Source organism: Cetorhinus maximus, chromosome 8 (assembly GCF_964194155.1).
Source record: "Cetorhinus maximus chromosome 8, sCetMax3.hap1.1, whole genome shotgun sequence".
NCBI lineage: Eukaryota > Metazoa > Chordata > Chondrichthyes > Lamniformes > Cetorhinidae > Cetorhinus > Cetorhinus maximus.
In genome coordinates this window covers 130,243,369-130,256,826 of record NC_135886.1, presented here as the reverse complement: position 1 = coordinate 130,256,826, position 13,458 = coordinate 130,243,369, and the positions used below count along the sequence as shown (strand labels likewise).

General features: G+C 41.7%; 1 protein-coding gene across 2 annotated transcripts; it reads left to right on the top strand.

Moving 5' to 3' along the window:
- Positions 1–310: 310 nt before the first annotated feature.
- On the top strand, positions 311–12,315 carry akap14 (A-kinase anchoring protein 14). Of its 2 annotated transcripts, XR_013577239.1 has the most exons (7): positions 311–405; positions 812–920; positions 6,307–6,401; positions 9,319–9,498; positions 10,328–10,380; positions 11,563–11,815; positions 12,145–12,298. XR_013577239.1 is itself a non-coding variant. In XM_078546279.1 (6 exons), the coding sequence occupies exons 2-6, from the start codon at positions 818–820 to the stop codon at positions 11,645–11,647; spliced, it is 516 nt and encodes a 171-aa protein (XP_078402405.1). In that variant the 5' UTR covers positions 311–405; positions 812–817; the 3' UTR covers positions 11,648–12,315. The 2 variants fall into 2 exon arrangements, 1 of the variants encoding a protein (XP_078402405.1); XM_078546279.1 differs by having other exon boundaries at positions 11,563–12,315.
- Positions 12,316–13,458: the final 1,143 nt, after the last annotated feature.

Below are 13,458 nucleotides of genomic sequence, written 5' to 3'. Positions count from 1 at the left end.
TGCACGAAATTTAGTGAAATTAATGAATGCACGAAGATTAATGAATTGCAAATTAATGAGGATTAGAAAATTTGGTACAGTGAGGAGGAATACGATGGCTTGTTTTAATGTAATAATGTTTTAAATATAATATATTTATCATGTGTAATATAATGTATTCCCTAATCTGATTTGTTGCTTATCCATAATTGCACCGTGCGTCAATTTCATTGGTTCTGATTCAAACCCTGTTACAAACGCCAGACGCGTTCTATTGGTGGAGATCGACGTTGCCCTGGTTACTGTTGTCAATGTATACTTTGCGTAACCAGGATACGTTGCTGATAACAGATTTGCTGTTGGTGAATAGGCCAAATTTCTCGGTAACAGAGGCACATCGGTAGAGCTGAACAGCTTCGTGAAACGGTAGTTTATATCCATCAGCCTAAACACAGCGTTACCTAGAGGAAGAGTAAAATTGAAAGGAGCCGAACATGTGTTCACAGCCTTTCAGCAACTGTGGAGGGAGAAACAGAGTTCTGGCCGAGGATCTTTCATGAGAAATAGAGAACCCAGTTGTCATCGATCTGAAATGTTAACCCTGTTTCTCTCTCCCCGGATGCAGCCAGACCTGCCGGGTTTCCTGTTTTTTATTTCAGATTTCCAGCACGCTATGGTTCCACCAGCTGCATTAGCTTTTTGGTTTAAAATTGGTTCATTGACACGGGGAAGTGGGCTGCAGCCTATAGGAAAAATAGAGTCAACAAAAATTCAGCCACGGGTGCATGTTAATGGTTAACTTAAACTATGAGAAAGGGTTTATTTTATGCAGGTCTTCATGGACCATTTCACCGAGCTGTTAATGCAACAGGCTGAAGTCATAGTAAAGAATGTTCTGCAGAATGCCAAGAGGTACCTTCAAGATTTGCTGGTGGAAGAAGGTAAGGAAGAGACTCCTAGGTGGACGTAAATGATACCATTTTAGCACTTATGTTATATTTCCCAATTCTCATTTACTATCATGTTTTTTATGCATCTTAATTTTTATATAGCTAGAATGATGTAACCTGAGCTCTCCCTACATCCATTCATGAGCACATTTGGCTGCCGCTCCTGCCCCGGGTCTATTAATGTGTTGTTGCTTTTTCTTTTGAACTTCTATTCTCTTTACCCCTCCTAGACTCTCTTTATTATCATCCCTCCTTTCACTTCTTCCTCTCAGGTACTCCACACCGCTCCCCCCCCCCCGCCCCCCCACCACGCCAATTCCCTACCTCATCCCCTCAGTACTCCCCCACTTGCCACAGTCCCAGGCTCGACTCCGTCTTAGATAAGCCTACAAATTCCCTCTGTGCCTTCCTTGGCATCGTCCGAAGGGCTCGTTGAGGCACTCGGCACTGGTTCATTTTGAGCAGCAGGCCCAATTGTCCCATGCCACTCTCTCATCAACCCTCTCACCCAATCTGCCCTCTGGGGGCTAACTTTGCCAATCGTCTTCCTGTCCAGCTCACCCCTCCCACTGCTGACCCCCTGGACTCTGCAAGTGGATGATCTCTCGTCATCTCTCTACACATCTTCCTGCAGAATATCCGTTCAGTTGTGAACAAGGCTCTTGACATCCATGAATTTATTGCAGATGATTGCATTAACATTGTGGCCCTAAAGGAAAACTGGCTGCTGGGTTATGACACCTTCATCCTTAATGAAGCCTCCCTGCCGGGCTACATCTTCCACCACTTACCCCATCAAGACTGTCACTGTGGTGGCATGGTGCCTATCATCAGATTATACCTTGGCCTGACCCCCTACCCCTCTGGCACTTCCTCCTGCTTGTTGCATCCCTCTCACCTCTCTTTCAAAATCATTGTTCTCCAACGCCCTCCTAAGTATGATAACAATTTTCTCACTGCGATATATTCACTCCTTTCCTCCCTCAGCCTCTGCACTGGATGACTTCTCAGAGATTTTAACCCCCATTTCAACATATCAAGTTTTCTCTCCTCTTAGTTCACTGCCCTCTTACTCTCCTTAAATCATTCCCTCCATGTAAACTCCCCAAACCATATTCACAGCCACACTCTTGACCTTGCCACCTCACATGGCCTTGCTAGTTCCAAAGTATCAATTACATATAAGATCTCTGATCACTTCCTTGTATCACTCACCGCCCACGTCCCCCTTCCACACTCCACCACTACCTCCCTCTGTACCCGCCCTGGAAAAAGCGATCCCCCAATTCATTTACAATGGCACTTTCAAAATCCCAACTATCTAACCTTTGACCCTCCATTCACCACAACATTTCTGCAGCTACTGATTTACTGAACTGCACCCTCGCCCGCACCTTCAATGTCCGGGTACCCAATAAAACTGTTACTCTCTCTCACCCTGGCCTTTCCCCTGGTACAACCTTCATCTCCGCCCCCTTAAGTCCATGGGACACAGATTTGAAAGGACACAGTGGACAACTGGTTTAGCCACCCACTGCCAGGTCAGACTGGACACTTAAAACACTATCGGGTCTGCTCTTGTCTGCTAAAACTGCTCACTATCCCAGGACCACCCTGGAATGCAAAGATAACCCCCGGCTGCTTTTCTCTTCTTCTTATCCCTGTCTCCCCTGTCACCTCCACCCTCACCTCCAACAAGTGTGTGGGGCTCATGGACTTCTTCGTCACTAAGATCGAGACAATCCGATCAGCTGCCTCTGCCAAGTTCCTCTCTTCCACTAGCCCGCCTGGCCATAATATTGACCATCTGTTTCAAACCTTCTTCCACTGAAATTTCATCCATGCACCTTCAGACCTGACTATCCCAGTGCTCTTCTGGTTGGCCTCCCATTCTTCACCCTCTGTTAACTTCAAAATATCAAAATTATACTGCCCTTATCCTATTTGCTCACCTATCACCCTGTCCTTGCTAATCTACCTTAATTTCCAATCCACTAAAGCCTGCAATATAAAATGACCAAACTTTGTATGTAAACCTGCAGATCAAAACATGTCCAACAACACTATGCCCACAAAGGATATTTTTACATCAAGTCAATAATTATGAAAATAAACGATTAGAAAGTTTAAAAAATAGTTTTTAAATGCTCTCCTACATCGATTTACATCTTGCATTGCATTGCAACGTCATGTGTCAGTGAGAAGAAAGAGGACACCAAAGAGAGGAAAGAGTTAATGGGGATGGAGGGGCTGAAACTTTGGCCAGAAAGGAAGGTTTCTGACAAATGTGATAATGTTGTGAAGCAGAGTGGTTTACAGAGAGTGTTTCACAAGGTAATGGTGCAGTGACTGCAAGAGTGACAAATGATGACATAGCAAACAATGTGAGGAACAAACAGTAAGCCAGAGTCCAGGGGGTGACAAATGCCTGTTCAGCTAAGTAGTTGGAATTAGCATGTAAGTAAGAAGGGGCAAACCCGAAGAGAAATTTGCAAAGAAAGACCTCAAAACCAAAATACTGGAGCACATGGAGCTGATGGAGCTGGGCAATATAGGAGTAATAAGAATGTGGAAAAGCCACAGACCTTTAGGTTAATTGAAGTTTGTTACTGGGGAAGGAGGGGAACACAGTGACAAAGACATTCCCAATTCAGGGCTTGAGCATGAAAATCTGCACTGACACTCCAGTGTAGTACTGAGGGAGTGCTGCACTGTTAGAGGTGCCAGTTTTCGAATAAGACATTAAACCAAGGCTCCATCGGGTGAATGTAAGAGCCCATGACACTATTTTGAAGAAGAGCAGGGGAGTTATTCCTGGTATCCTGGTCAATATTTATCCCCCAATCAACATCAGAAAAACCGATTAACTGGTCTCTATCACACTGCTGTTTATGGGAGTTTGCTGTGCACAGATTGGCTGCCTCGTTTCCTGCAGTGATTTACACTGTCAAGAGTACTTCATTATCTGTGAAGCACTTTGAGATGTTCGATGATAATAAAAAAATGCTATTTAAATGCAAATCTTTCTTTCTTTCTTCCGATCAATGTTCGCTGCGACGAAGAAATAGATTAGAGTTTCAGCAGCAGAGGGAGAGAAGCAGGAACATAATTAGACCATGATCCTGAAGTGGGAAAAATAGCTGGATGTAGGGCATTAAGAATGGCTCAGAGTTAAAGTGGATTCTGCAATTGCGGGCTGCCTGATTCAGCCTGAACAGGCAGCTAAGAAGACTGATTGAAGCAGTATGTCAGCAATGAAGGTGCTGGTAGGAAGCAGCTTCAGTTTTGCTAAGGTTGAGCTGGAGGATATCAATGACTCATCCAGGTGTGGATGCTGGAGAGTCAGTCAGATGTTACAGTGGTACCAGTGGAGTGGGTGGTACAGTGGAGAGGTAGAGTTGGACATGAACAGCAGACATGCAAATGTTCACCCTGTGTCACCAAGGGGTGGCAAGGGGAGATTATGGGAAAAAAGTTTTATTCCGATAAATCTCCATGCACAAGGATCTGATTACTTCAGGTGTTTTCAGATGTCACTAATATGACTCTTAATTTTTGACTAGAATGTGATGTCAATTTGGACATCACAGTTGAGACAAAAGATCATCTTTCCAAAATGGACAATGTACAGGTTGCATGAAATCTCTTAAATAACCAATTGGAGGTCCTGACTTTTGTGTGTAAATCAGCTTGTTTTTATTGCTGTTGCTGGACACGTTGGGCTGAATTTTCACTTTGGGGGTGGGAAATAGATTCTGGAACTGTTTCCAGGTCCCTATCCTGATCCTGGGGGCAACCGGCCATTCTTTGCGATTTTAACCAGGCACCCCCTTAATTGTCATGGAGACAGGTTCCCTGTCAGACTAAGGGCGGCAGGCAGGCTCTCAAAGCTGGAGGACCAATTAAAGGTCTGCCAGCTTGAGAGGACCACTTGGCTGCAGTAAAAGCTAAGTAACTCACGTGTGCTCCCTCACCAACTTTTTAAGAGTTTAATTAAAAGGTAGGTACAGCAGCCTGCAGTCCGCCATCCTGGGGTTGGTGGCTGGTGAGGGTGGCAATGGAATCCCTCTACAGGGTGGCCTTTGGAGACAGAGAGGCTTGTAGGCCTGGAGTACAGGTTACCAGCCTCCAGGTAGTTAGCCTGCCCGACCTCCCCGCTTCATTTTGGGGACACTGCCCTCCTTATGAGGCAAATTGGAGGCACGTAGGTCTGTCAGGTCCCAAACAGTGTCAGGAAACCGGTATGCTGGCCACCACCGGGAATTTTGGGCCCTGTTCTCCTCCATTCTCGACCTCGGTGGGCCCGAAAATCCTTTGACCAAAACATACACATATACTGGGTCCTGAAAAGTGTCACGTGAGAAGGTCCAGCTAAGCAAATAAAGATCAAGAGAATCTACACTTTAGCAGGCCCCTGGGAGAGGGTAAACCTATAAAGAAAAGATTACCGGGCAAATTTCTAGCAGAATATGGGCATTTTTATGAATCATTTAAGTTTTTAATGAATTGTCATGTTCCAACAGTGTTTTTTTTTTTGGTACCTAAAAGAAGCTTTTAGAGAAACTGGAAAATACAATATTTGAGCAATCTAGTTGCTTTTGTGAGAGTTGCCAGCAGCTTTGATCCTTTGTTATCATCATTAATTTTGAATGAGTGCAAGTATTAATAAAGAAATCTATTTTTTCACACAGTTGTTTTCACTGGGCAGAATTTCATTAGGCAGCCCCATTGCGGTGGGGGCTGGGCCATAAAATGAGGCGAGCCGTTCAAAAGCCCACTGACTTCGGAAAATCCCGCTGGCGGGAGGGGCCATAACATTCTGCCAATTATATTTTTCTAATCAATGGACATTTTGAGCCAATCTGACAATTCCTTTAACAGATGGTAGTTTGTTTTTTAATCAATGGTTCATTTGAATCTACCATAATATTTTTTTTCGTTTGAGGTATAAAACCTTACAGATGTACACCAGACTCAAGTCTTTTCAAAATGTAGATAAACAGTACAAGTTTGACTATTGGAGTTTAGATAGATAAATATTTTGATGTGTAGTGTATCCTCCTCTTAATTTCCAACATGTAGGTTTGCACTTTAAATATTAATGGAGAAAAGAGAAATGCTTGCATTTATACAATGCCTTTCACAACCACCGGCCATCTCAAAGCACTTTAGAGCCAATGAATAAAAATTGTGTGGTCATTCATCTCAGTGCTGTTTCTATAATGTGAAGTACATGGTAATGTCTTGATATCTTGATATGATAATGGCTGTATATATAAATTCAAATGTTCTTATTAAATGAGTATTTTGTGTCACTAGTGTCTTCAAACAATTCTTAAGCCACTTATATAATTTGCATATTTTCTTCTTTTGGAAGAGAAAGGTCATTTTAAAATTGGTAACATCCAATGGATTGCATGTAAGGACTTCACAGTCGCCATTGGAGCAAAACAAATAGAAGAATATATTTCTGTAAGTTTTGCATGTAGATAATGAGCGATCTGCTGAGTTGTTTTGTGCAGTGAATGTTTTTTGTTCCTTTACTTTGTCTATCTTCCCCTCCTTTTTTCAGTTCCTTTCATACCAGAAGCCATTCCACAGCAGATAATGAATAGGGATCCCTCGCCCAGCCCTCAGCCTTTCTCATTCTGTGTTCAGCTTCCCGAATGTGTGTAATGGGAAAGAAGGTTTGCCCATTTCCCCACCTATTCAGAACAACACTATCAAAATGGGAAATTTGCTACGTGGAGAATAATGAGGTTAACCCTAAATGCTATCATACCGTTTACCTGTTCTGATGCCGTGGAGACAGTGATGGACATTTTAATATAATAGAACATAATACAAACATTCAAAATAGGAGCATTCAGCCCCTCAAGCCTGCTCCACCATTCAATAAGATCATGGCTGATCTATTTGTGTTTCCAATTCCACATTCCCATCTACCCCTGAAACCCTTTGATCCCCTTGCCTAACAAGAATCTATCTATCTCTACCTGAAAAATGTTCAGTAACCCCGTCTCCACTGCTTCCTGAGGCAGAGGGTTCCAAAGTCGTACAACCCTCTGAGAGAAAACATTTCTCCTCATCTCTGTCCTATATGGGTGATCCCTAATTTTAAAACAGTGCCCCCAAGTTCTGGACTCATCCACAAGAGGAAACATCCTTTCCACATCCACCTTGTCAAGACCATTCTAGATCTTATATACTTCAATTAAGTCACCCCTCACTCTTTTAAACTCCAATGGAAACAAGCCCAGCCTGTCCAACCTATCCTCATAAGACAACCCACTCATTCCAGGTATCAATTTAATAAACCTCCTCTGAATAGTTAAAGTTTTAATGTACTTTGAATGCAAGGACAATTATAACAGTGTAGTTCTGCTAATGGTTTGTCTTGTGACAACTCTTGAAAAAATAATGGTATTTAATTAATGTAATGATGACTAACTTTAGTATTCACAAGAATACTTTTCTTATAAAGCCCTTGAATTAAGTAATGTTATTGTGAAGGAACTTTGGAAATGTTGGATTGGTGCTAAAGGCTATCGACTAAAACACAAGTAGATGTGATTGACAAAGAGAGATAAAGCTTTATGTAGGACAACTTCTTGCAGCCACTGGCAGGGCTGCCACACACTACTTATGGAGTATACGCGAATCTTTGGAAACGTATAATCCAAGCCTTAAAATAAAGCCTTAATTGGTGTGAGCAGGTAGTAGTCTAATTAAGTTAAGAGGAGATGGTGGCATTGTGGTAATGTCTCTGGACTAGTAATCCAATGGCCCAGGCTCTGATGACATGGGTTTCAAATCCCACCATGGCAGCTGGTGAAATTTAAATTCAATTAACAATCCTGGAATGTAGTTAGTTTCAGTGATGGTGACCATGGCAACTATCACTGATTGTTGTAAAAACCCATCTAGTTGACTAATGTCTTTCCCATCCTTACCTGGGTCTGGCCTATATGTGACTCCAGACAGCAATGTGGTTGACTCTTAACTGCCCTCTGACTCACTCAGTTCAAGGGCAATTAGGGATGGTTAACAAATGCTGGCCTTGCCAGTGAAGCCCACATCCCATGAAAGAAGAAAAAAATCCTTAATATTAGCCTGATTTTGCAGTCAGTGATGAAGTGGCGGCACTTGTCACTGACTGAGCTTCCCAAACAGATCTAGTGATCTCTGTGGCGTACATTTCCCCTTTCTTGATGTTATTTTGAATCTGGTGCCAGGTTAAGGTGGTCTCCAGGCATCAAACAATGGTGATGCCATCAAGTAGGGTAAATAGCCGATCATATTGAACTATTCTCGTAGATAGCAAACTAGCAAGTAAAATACACTTAATATCCTTCGCCTTTTAATTATTATTTGCCAGAAAGCAAAATAAATAATTGGGATATACACAAGGGATTAAGTAGAAGCTCAAACATAATAAACAAGCTTTAAAAAATATGTTTTAAAAGCATGCAGAATTTTTTTAGCATAATGGATATTCCAAAAATGTAAAATTAGCTTTTCAGGGCCTGAGAGATTTTGAAGCAGTAATTGTGGAGTTAGTATACCATTGAAAACTCAGTTACACCTCAGTCAACAAAGTGTAACTGTTTCAAGGGTTTTTACAGCAGGACTAATGGCACAAAAGTCAAGTTCTCATCACTCCACTGATTTCTAATTGATCGCGGTCTGGGGCGCCTCCTTTGGAGAAGCAAATAATCACTGACAATCTGACAAACGTGGATTTCCACGTTTAACTGCAAGTGTAGAATGTAAGAGGTTACTCTCAATTTCAGAGAATTAAGGATGGTGAATGCTGACACTTTCGCTGTCATTACTATGGCCTAATGTGTTCAGAACAGAAATAAAAAATGTTGCTCTGATGCAATTTGCGGTGAGGACAAAGATTGTTTTTGTATTTTTAATTTCTACGTGTGATAATGCAGATACTCCAGTGATTTGACATCAGAGTACATTTCGAAAGAAATAGAGTGATAGCATTGGGGGAGGGGAATACTGCAATCACCTTTATTATCCCAAGGCTAACCAAGGAACAATCCAGCATGAGTGCCCAGCTCTGGAAAGCGCTCAAGAAATAGGATACAATTATTTTTCACTGTAATGCCCTCTGTCTTTGAAGACGCTGCTGACAGTGGCTGTTTAAGATCGCTCATGTAAATTAATCACACGGATGTTTTACTGGATAATCTTTGATTCTGGTGGAAATATACCCCAGCATGAGCTAGCGGCTCCAGGGACACACACAATCGAGGCAGGAGGCAATGGTGGGTAGGGGAAGCATTTTACAACCTGTAAAACCGCTTGTGTTTCATTCCTTGACAGTACATTAATTGCAATTTCATTCATAAGAATTGTGGTGTACTCTAAACAGACATGGGAGTTTTCCAATTGCTGGCTTCACTGCCTGGACTACCTGAAAGCGGAGGAGCTAGAATATCATATTCATCATCATTATCGTGTACGGTGGAGTATACCAACTCGAAGGAAGCCCATTCCACGAGCAACAGCCTCTACTTACTTCATCATTGAAATCTCTAAAGTTAAACCACTTGTGAGTGAATGTGTGTAGTAAATCCACACCTTTATTTCTGATGAATTTTCACACGATATGTGGTTTGCATTATAAGGTTTACACATGGACAGCTGAGACCAGTGACTACAGAAGGCTGACACTGGGATCTTATCACTGAGGGTGAATTATTGTGTTTCATTTTGCTGCAGGATAGTGTGTAATAATCTCAACAAGTGGAGTCTGCATTAGAAAGGGATTGAAGATGATTGTGTGCACCAAAGAGACCATTGTGAATTCAATGCAAATCAGGGATCACAGCCTTTATACATTAAACCACTGGAGACTTAATCCTTTCAGTTTATTTTTCTAAGCATTAATATTAGATAACAAGTTCATTGTTAACCTAGTGTTTTCAACTTTAATTGCGAGTGATGCCAAAGATTGAAGAATCAATGTTTGTTGCATGTGTGTTACGTGTTATGTGTTCATCTTATGTGTTCATAGGAGCCTTTTCCAATGATTAGAGATAGAAATCTTTGTGATCAGTGAGTGGAACACTGGTTGCTGTGGGTTGACCATGACTGAGGTTGGGGTTTTCAGAAAAATGTGAGAAATATTCCATGTTCTTCTGATCCTTGAGCTCCAGCTCAATGCTCAGTTGACAAGTACCAATACTCAGCATAACCTGAAATGATGCAAATTTGTGTCTTTGAATTCCTGATGCACTGAAGACCTGAAGGATTAAACTAAACCTGTGACAAGTATGCAAAAGGAGTAATCCGTTACATAATGAATGTTACTTGCAGCTTTGTAAACGGACCCAGTATCAATCATTTCATCGAGTATGAACCTCTTGATGTTATTTTAGGTTTTTCCAGTTGAAGTTTACTTCTTTTTTGAATCAAACAGACTTCTGCACAGGTAAATAGTTTATTTATCAATTATAGCATTGTTTAGGTGTTTATATTCATTCTTGATGTGGGCGTTGTTGGCAAGGTTGGCATTTATTGAGCACCTCGTTGGGCTGAGAAGGTGGTGGTGAGCCTTCTTCATGAACAGTGGTTTTGATACAACATGGTGGAGGGAAGTTAAGAGTCAAACACGTTAGCGTGGGGCTGGAGTCACATGTAAACCGGACTGGGCAAAGACAGCAGATTTCCTTCCCCAAAGGGCATCAATGAACCAACAATCCAACAGCTTCATGACCACTTTTACAATTCCAGCCATTTTCCCTATTAAGTGGTTATATTGTTAGACAATGTGACACTGTCCTACATGGCTTTTCAGGGTAAGATGGGGAGGATGAGGTTGTATATTCGAACACAAATAAAGTTCTTCCCTGCAACGAAGTTCTTTACTAAATTGGCAGTCAATGAATCACTTCACACACTATTCATCTATTAACCAACCTACACAAAAAAATAATCAGTCGCCTCCAATGTTCCTCCATGAGACAGGTTTCACTGCGCATTTGACATCTTGACACCTGACATCTGCTACATTGTAATGCGATAATAATGCAAAAGAAGTCAAGTCTTTGTGTGAAGTCTAAACCATTAAACCAAAATCACATGCTATCTGTTCTGTAGAAGTTTAAATCCCAACAAAGGTTCAAATTACATTGTGAATAGAGAGCAAAGTACTGAGCAGCTCAGTAACATTAAAACTCTGAAATCACTCATGGGTATCTTTCCTATAAATATGCTTTTGGTGTTTACAGGGAGACTTCATTACATTTTTTCCCTGTTATTTGTGGATATATGTCACGTTGGGGATTGACAGCTAATACCCTTTGTTTATTGACAACATATATTTTTGAAGGATTAACAGTTATGATATTCACTTACTTGAGTGAGTAATCTACAGTTATTTACACTCTAGGGCACTTGTGTAACCTGGGATGGGATCAAGGGAAAGAAGAAAGTTTACTTTATAACTTGTAACTAATGCAAACAAATGGTTTTCAAATTGCATCAGTTCCTTAAGTTTACTACTCAATGACTTCAAGGAGTGAAATTTTTTTCTACAAATGTTTTGTTCATGCACTGTACTGAAAGTTTTATATTAATAGCAGAAAACTAAAAAACATGCTTTTTTTTTCAGACCAGGTGAATCGAGATTCAGAGAAAAATGGCTAAAAGACCTCATCGAAAGCAAAATTCTGTTAATGGAACAAGTGACCTTTTAGGATTTTTGAGTATTTATGAATTAGGTGTATAAAGGAGAGAAATTAAATATAACTCTATCTTTGTCTTTTTTTACATTTCCTCCAACTTTCTATCCTTTTAAAAGTTGGGGCCTGCTTGCTATGATGGTTCTATGGGCCTGGGTTGCTCTCTGCTGCCACTTTGTCTAGGTTCATTATATCCATTTATGAAACCCTGATGGTGAAAGGTGCCCGGCTATTCAACACTGGTAATCAGTTCCCTTCCCAAGGGTGCTGTCTTATCGGTATGGTTTCAACAATTTCTGCTTTGCCTCCCCCAAAATTGGCATTCTTGCTGTAGGAGAGTGACGTCATTCTCATGGAGATAGCATCACAGCTGCCCCTGCCCTCCTCCATCTCCCAGTGGAGATGACCTAGAGTAGTGGTTAATTCAGTTGACTTTTCCTCACCCTAACTCTTGAGGTCAATATAATGCCAGTACCCCAGCTAACTCAACACAAGCCAAGAATCAAAACTAGGGCATTTCAGACTTGTGTGACCCTCTTGATAATACTTTTACCTGGTTGAACCATCATGGAGCAAATAATTATTTTCCATACTGCGTGTTTTTCAAAAATCAACAATCAATGTGAAAGAATTTAAGGAAAACATTAATTTTAATTGTATGGCTAAATAAACCTGTTTCATATAAGCTCCAGTGTTGCTGTTTTAATAAATGAACGTGTTGAAGGCATCAAAGTTGATCGGGACCAAATTAGTTTCCAATTGAACATTTTGTTTTGTTCTTCCATGGGATGTGGGTGTAGCTGGCTAGGCCAGCATTTATTTTCCATCCCTAATTGTCCTTGAGAAGGTGGTGGTGAGCTGCCTTCTTGAATCACTGCAGTCCATGTGGTGTAGGTGCACCCACAGTGCTGTTAGGGAGGGAGTTCCAGGATTTTGACCACGACAGTGGAGTAACAGTGATATATTTCCAAGTCAGGACGGTGAGTGGCTTGGAGGCGAATGTCCAGGTGGTGGTGTTCCCATGTGTCAACTGCCCTTGTCCTTCTACATTGTAGTGGTCATGGGTTTGGAAGGTAATAAGCAGCCATGGTGAGTTTCTGCAGCGCATCTTATAGATGGTACACATTGTGCAACTGTGGTGGAGGGAGTGAATGTTTGTGGATAGGGTGTCAATCAAGCGGGCTGCTTTGTCCTGGATGGTGTCAAGCTTCTTGAGTGTTGTTGGAGCTGCACTCATCCAGGCAAGTGAAGAGCATTCCATCACATTCCTGACTTGTGTCTTGTAGGTGTTGGACAGGCTTTGGGGAGTCAGGAGGTGAGTTACTCGCTGCAGGATTCCTAGCCTCTGACCTGTTCTTGAAGCCACAGTATTTACATGGCTAGTCCAGTTCTGTTTCTGATCAATGGTAACCTTCAGGATGTCGATAGTGGGGGATTCAGCAATGGTAGTGCTATTGAATATCATGAGGCGATGGTTAGATTCTCTCTTGTTGGAGATGGTTATTGCCTGGCACTTGTGGTGCAAAATGTTACTTGCCACTTTTCAGCCCAAGTCTGGATATTGTCCAGGTCTTGCTGCATTTGGACATGGGACTGCATCAGTTTCTGAGGGGTCACAAATTGTGCTGAACATTGTGCAGTCATCAGTGACATCCCACTTCAGACCTTATGATGGAAGGAAGGTCAATGATGAAGCAACGGGAGATGGTTGGGCCTAGGACACTACCCTGAGGAACTCCTGCAGTGATGTCCTGAAACTGAGATGATTGACCTCCAACAACTACAATCATCTTCCTTTGTGCTAGGTTTGACTCCAACCAGCGGAG